This window comes from Equus quagga, chromosome 19 (assembly GCF_021613505.1).
Source record: "Equus quagga isolate Etosha38 chromosome 19, UCLA_HA_Equagga_1.0, whole genome shotgun sequence".
Classification (NCBI taxonomy): domain Eukaryota; kingdom Metazoa; phylum Chordata; class Mammalia; order Perissodactyla; family Equidae; genus Equus; species Equus quagga.
Genome location: NC_060285.1, coordinates 20900424 through 20907323, shown reverse-complemented (window position 1 = coordinate 20907323; position 6900 = coordinate 20900424). Strand labels below are relative to the sequence as shown.

At 40.0% G+C, this 6900-nt stretch overlaps 1 protein-coding gene across 2 annotated transcripts in view; it reads left to right on the top strand.

Annotated features, from left to right (window-relative positions):
• The first annotated feature begins 1012 nt into the window (after positions 1-1012).
• Positions 1013-6900, top strand: part of UTP20 (UTP20 small subunit processome component) — a 90824-nt gene continuing 84936 nt past the window's right edge. For both annotated transcript variants that reach the window (XM_046646074.1, XM_046646073.1), the window contains exons 1-5: positions 1013-1212; positions 2142-2222; positions 5450-5516; positions 5633-5765; positions 6674-6862. In XM_046646074.1, coding sequence (XP_046502030.1) covers positions 1168-1212; positions 2142-2222; positions 5450-5516; positions 5633-5765; positions 6674-6862 — 515 coding nt within the window. In that variant the 5' untranslated portion in view covers positions 1013-1167. The remainder of the gene's footprint in view (positions 1213-2141; positions 2223-5449; positions 5517-5632; positions 5766-6673; positions 6863-6900) is intronic.

Sequence of the window (6900 nt, the reverse complement as noted above, 5' to 3'; positions counted from 1 at the left end):
CCTAGCTTTCAGTATAGTTGGCCACAGGCTCCTCATCTGTGTCAAGACTAGTCTGTTTCTACCTCACTGGCTCTCTCCCAGTCACCTTCGTGGCCACTGCTAAATGTTGGAGAACTCCAAGTTTCAAATTGGGTCCTCTTCTCTTCTTCATCCTCTTCTTCACTCTCTCCCTAAACAGTCTCGTCCAGTTCCATGGCTTTAAATACTTCACACTTTCAGCAGTTGTGTTTTTAAGGTATTTAAGTCACACTTCCAGCCCTGACCTCTATGCTGTGCTCTAGGCAGGAATGTATTTAATTGTCTACTTAACATCTCTCCTTGGCTATCTAAGATGTAAGTACCTCAGACTAAATATTCCCAAAGAGAATTATTATTAACATTATTAGGGTCTTCTTTAGCTCACAGTGCTTAGCCCATAGTAGACTCTCAAGAAATATTTGGTGAATGAATAAGTGAAATACACACAATTGTTTGCGCAATTATGCTTACCAACATGACATTAGAGTGGTAGGGAAAACAAAATGTTAACAGTGGTTATGCATGAAATTATAAGATTTTTCTTTAAAATTCCTTTTCTATTTCTCAATTTTAGTTAGAAGCTAGTGGTTAAGAATCAGAATTCGGAGTTGAGTGACCCTGTCAGGCTGCCACTTACCAGCTAAACATCCTTGCTTTCTTCCTGTGTTAAAGGGGCTTTAAAATATGTACGTCATTTATATTTGTTTAGCATTCAAAACGTGCTTTACTGTGAAATTACGGATGTAAAGAGCTTTGCATGGTGGAGGGTACACAGCGAAGGGCAGCGATTGTTAGCTGACAATGATTACAGGTATTTTTTTCTTTTAGAATAAAAATGTACACATTTTTCACAAATCTTTACTGACGGGAGTAAACACAACAGACTCGCCCGGCCAGGGGCTCCACGTCTCCAGCCGGCTCCCCGGCGAGTGCGCCTGCTCCGTCCGCCTCTTCCGCCCACGTGACCAGCTTAGGCTCCTCCCGGTCTTCAAGATGGCGGCGCCCAGGGCGTCCGGCTGCACGTGAGAAAGAGTCTGGGGACCCGGGAATCAGAAAGTGCAAGAGTGTGAGCCAGTTTCTTCTCTCTACCGTCGGTTACATCCCTTCGACCCTTCCCTAGGTCCTCGCGGCCGCTGCCTGTCTGCAGCCATGAAGACAAAGCCTGTTTCCCACAAGACTGAGAACACGTACCGGGTGAGCGAGGGCACTTGGGCCGGGAACCGTGGGTCCCTGCTGCCTCGCCCATGGGACCTGCTCTGAGCGGGACTCCTGGCGCTACAGTGTTCCGGGCCGAGCGTGAGTCACTTGCCTGGAGGCTCTGACAAACGAGGAAGACCCTCCTGGTATAGTAAACACGGGGTGGGGAAAGAAGGCTGGACAGCAGATTTCGCCCATGCTTTATGGGGTCTGGCCTGCCTGGGAATTCTCTTTAGTACAGAGTTAAATTCATTATCACAGACTGATTGCTTAGGAGCTGTTCTTACCCGCTCTTTTATCCTTAAAGACAGAATTGGGGGCGGGCCTGCCGGAGGAGGTAAGTGATTTCCAGCTACTGGCTAAGACACCACATTCTCTGTTTGCCCATTGAAGGATTCTTTGTTACTCTACCACCGTAGGTCTGTATATATTTTCAAAAACTGTTGTTGCAGCGACTTAACCAGATCCCTATGCTTGTAGCGGGTTGTGAAACCTAACAGTAGATCTATGGAGGTTCAATGCCAGCTTTCACCTTTGGCCACCACAGTCTAGTATGTAACTTTTATTGGAAGTGACATAACTGAAAGAACTTATGCAAATATATTCATAGAAGTATTTGATATCTTTCTATGATAGTGCGGTGCATTTAAGACTATATCTTTCAGTTTTTTTTACACTTTTGTGATTCATCCGTGATGTCTACTTTTAGTTTCAAAACACAATTATACATTTTATGATTGATTGAAAATACAAGTCTGAAATTGCTAGCAAAACATGCTATTATTTGTACTGATAGTACATGAGGAGGCTTATTGAAGCTTTAAACTTTCTACTTCACAAGGAAATTAGCATTCAAACAGATATTCAAGATGTGATAAGTATTAAGTGATGATGTATCTTAAATATGCTCTCCCTGCCCCGCACAGTTTCTTACGTTTGCTGAACGACTGGGGAATGTGAATATTGATATTATTCACCGGATTGATAGAACTGCAAGCTATGAAGAGGTAAGAGAATGTTGTATTAGCCAGTCTTCGAGTATTCGTAGTTGGTTTTTAGTCTCTCCTCTTAGTAGAAGTGAATTGTTTTTCAAGCCATTCCTTTATGAACATGAAATGCATTAGACCTGTGCTGTCTAATACAGTAGCCATACATGGCAAATTAGATTTAAATGAAAGTAAATTAAAAATTCCAGTGCTCAGTAGCCATATGTGGCTCGTTGCTGCCATATTGGCCAAGTGCAGATATGGAACATTTCCATCATTGCAGGAAGTTCTGTTGGGTGATGATGTGTTAGACAGTTGACTTGATACTCAGGTAACTTCTCTGATTCCAGCCTCTCCCTTTTCCGTGTGCATTCCAAGCACTGCTACAGATCCATATTCCTGAAGCTACAATTTTAAAGAGATTTTGAGCAAGTCACTTTCTTGGGGCTTAGTTTCCTCCAGTATAAAAAGAAAGGGGGCAGACTACATAATTTCTTCCAGTTCTAACCACCCTTTAACTCAGTCACACCTCCAGTCAAAACTCTTGCTTTTTCTTTGTCAAGTCATTATTTTTCTGCTATCCTTTTAAGGTCCTGTATAGTATGCCTTTAATTTAGAGATTCAATGTCAGTTCTTATTGTTCTTTACTTGGCTCTAGTCAGACTCTGCTCACTGTCTGTTTGAATGCCTTGTCTCCAATGTGTGAGTTCAGCGTGTTAAGTGATGTTGTCCAGATAAGCACGTAATGCTTTGGGAACTCATAATGAAGGGAGCCTAACCTAAATTCTTTAGGGGTATAAGGTGGTTTATCAAAAAAGGTAATGTAGACAAAGTGATACCTGAAATGAGTCTTGTTGTTTGTATAGGTTTTAGCATGGCAAAGAGGACAGGGAAGGTTGAGGGAGAAGCCTGTATAAAGGGACAGAGGCTAGGGAATGCATGTCACATTCAAGAATCTGCAAAGCAGTTCAGTGTGGTTATAACTGTGTGTAGACTGTGTGTGTTGATGGTGACTGGGATAGGGGAAGGGGGTAGCTGGTGAGAAATAAAGCTGAAGAGATAGTCAAGGATCATAAAGGGCTTCATATGTGAAGCTAAGTTTGGATTTTATCCTGAAACTATGGGATCTCATTCTAGGATTGTAAGGCAGGGGAACGAGTGACATGATCAGGTTTCAGTTTAGATCTCTCTGGCTTTAGTGTGGAGCAAAGGGCTGGGCTGGAGTCAAGGCAACCAGTTGTGAGGATTTAGTAGTCATCTAAGTACGAAATGATTATGGTAGCCACAGTCAAGATGGAAAGAAGGGAAGGATTCCAGAGATATTAAAGAAGTAGAGTGAATAGGACTTGTGACCTGCTGGAAATGCAAGGAGGAAGGGAATGGAGTTAAGCTTTTGGTCCCAACAACTGGGTGGTTGAGGACATCATTTAATCAGTATAGATTTATAGAAGGAGAGCACAAGGTTGGTTCCGTTTGGAGCTCATTGAGTTTTTGATATACCTGTGGCTATCCAAATGCTGGTGTCCAAAAGACATTTGGACATATGGATCTGGAGGAGTACAAGTGACTTTGGAGGTGGAATTACTGATTTAGCATTCAGTATGTGGTTTATAGTTTAAGCCACAGGAGAGGTTGAAAGTACTAAGAGGTAGAATGTTAAGTTAGTAGAGAAGAGAGCTTAGGATGGGATCTGGGGCTGGATACTCTAGAAAGGCCTCAATGCCATGTCTATTGACCGGGGCTTATTGGTCTTAGTTGTCCTAATGGCCTCTTATTCTTCAATAAACTAGACTAGACTTCGTTTCATGATGGCAGAATCTTTCCAAGAGAGCAAAAGCAGAAGGTACAAAGCCTCTTAAAGCCTCACTTTGGCAGTTGCCGGATCACTTCCATTGCACGTTATTGGTCAAAGCAAGTCACAAGGCCAGGCCAGATTCAAGGCATGAGGAAATAGACTCCGTCTCTTTGTGGTAGGGACTGCAAGTCACATTGCAAAGGGGCAGGGACCTAGTCTATCACAAATGGCTGACGTGTACCACTCACTGTGCTGGGCTAGGAAAGCCTTCTACATTTAGGTTTTAAACTGTTGGGTGTATTTCCCATCTGCCTTAAGAGACACTGAAAAACGCTTAATGAGATTCTGTTTCCTTCTCTCTATTCTGCCTGTTGATTTTATTTCATTTTTATTTGTTGAAGATTTCCAAAGCACAATTTAAGGTTTACCTTTTTTTGAGATTGTAGATTTGGTGTGCTGTTTGTATGTGCCTATGTATTTTTACCCTCTCTCTCCATATATGTATAGAAATACACATGCATACATACATATATACATGTGTAGTAATAATTTATTGATCTTACCTTTCAAAGTACAAAGTAATATATACTGTGTTAACAAGCCAAACAACATAATGGTGAACTTAGACGAACCTGTTATCTCACCCTTCCCACCCCTCATGGCCAAGGAAACTAATGCTGACAGTTAGTATATATGTATTCTTCTGTACTTTCTCTCTAATATGTACTAACATTTATAGAAGTCTTTTTTTAAAAGAAAAATTGGTTTCTACCATGTACTTCACAATGTAACTTGCTTTTATGACTTTGGGGGTATATCATCAACATCCTTCTAATTCAGTGTAGATATAGCTCTTTTTAATAGCCGTATAATGTACTTTAATGTATAGAGACATGAGTTACACCAACCGTTTTCCTATTGTTGGCTATTTAGGCTGTTTTATATTTTCCTTCCACTACAGTACAGCTGAATAAACATCTTTATGTCGTGTGTGCAAATTTTATAAGAAATATCTCCAAAAAGGGAATTGCTAGGTCAAAGGGCATGCCTGTTTTTAATTTTAATAGAAATGCCAGATTACTTCCCCGCAAAGTTGTAGCCATTCTTATTTCCAAAAAGCAGAATGAAAGAACTGTAAGAGTCAGCACATTTTTCTGGGCCTAAAATTGTAAAAAACAGAAAAAAATATTTTCCTTATTGTGACTATTGCATAGGTTTTAGAGAAGTATTTGCTACAACCAAATCAACAAAATATCATTTTTATAAATTGTCTGCCCATATTGTACCTGATTGCTTTTTTAAGTTAGTTAATGCCCTTTTTAAAAATAAAAATGTTCTAAGTTTTTAAACTCTTGACTATCATTATTATCTTAAGATATTAATATGTCATTATTCTTGTTTACTTTGATCATAGTTGTGTTGTCTGATTAATGGACTGCTTTAATCTTGGCAGGAAGTTGAAACCTACTTTTTTGAGAGTCTGCTGAAATGGAGAGAATTAAACCTTACGGAACACTTTGGTATTTTCTGTTTTGTTTCTATTTTATTCACCCATCATTTGCATTATATATGGTCAAAAAAACTAAACAGTGGTGTGATAGAAAAGCAGAACATACTCTTTTTTTTTTCCACCCAGGGAAATTTTACAAAGAAGTTATTGACAAATGCCAGTCATTCAATCAGCTGGTTTATCATCAGAACGAGATAGTTCAGAGTTTGAAGACTCACCTGCAAATCAAGAACAGTTATGCCTATCAGCCTCTTTTGGAGTAAGTAACATGTTGAGAGAAAGCTCGATGACATTTATCTGAATTTTAGGAAAGGTTATGCCTTATATACATATAATGTTATATACATTATATGTATTTGTGATCTGGTATTTGTAATTTAGAAACAAGAATTTACCTTTTCTGTTAGATCAAAATATTAGTACATTACCATAAAGCAGAATTTTAGGGGTATACTTTTTTGTTTTTGTTTTTGTTTCTGTTTTTGTTTCATACTTTTAAGAGCACCCCATTTTTCTTTGACACTATAGGAATGATTGACCATAACTTGTGATGGAATGCAGCTTCTTGCCATGGCCTGATTTCTTTGCTGAACTCTTTTATTTTGCTGAGGAAACTTGGCCCTAAACTAACATCTGTGCCCATCTTCCTCCACTTTACCTGTGAGACGCCTGCCGCAGCATGGCCTGATAAGTGGTGCTTAGGTCCGTGCCCAGGATCCAAACCAGCAAGCCCCTGGGCTGCTGAAGCAGAGCTGGCAAAGTTAACCGGTTAAGCTACATATTGGGCTGGCCCCAACTCTTTTTTTTTTTTTTTTTGGTGAGGAAAATTGTCTCTCAGCTAACATCTGTGCCAGTCTTCCTCAATTTTGTATGTGGGGCACCGCCACAGCATGGCTTGATGAATGGTGTATAGGTCCACACCTGAGATCCAAACTTGCATAACCTGGGTCGCCAAAGTGGAGTACATGAACGTAACCACTACACCATTGGGCCAGCCCTTTTGCTGAACTCTTAAAATGTGAAAAAATTTATAGATCTCTTGAGACTTGTTTTGGAAGATTTAATTAATCCTGTCATCATAGACATCATTTGTGAAATAGATTTGCAGTCTTTGTTTTTTGATCTATATGTCTCCAAATCAGTTACTTCTACTTATTTTTAATCCAGTTTGGTTGTACAGTTGGCACGAGATCTGCAGACAGACTTCTATCCACATTTTCAGGATTTTTTCCTGACTATCACCTCGATCCTGGAGACTCAGGACACCGAGTTATTAGAATGGGCTTTCACCTCGCTATCATATCTTTACAAGTACCTGTGGAGACTGATGGTGAAGGACATGTCCAGTATATACAGGTGACCCCTTTCTCTCTCTAATACGGGGTTGGGTTTTT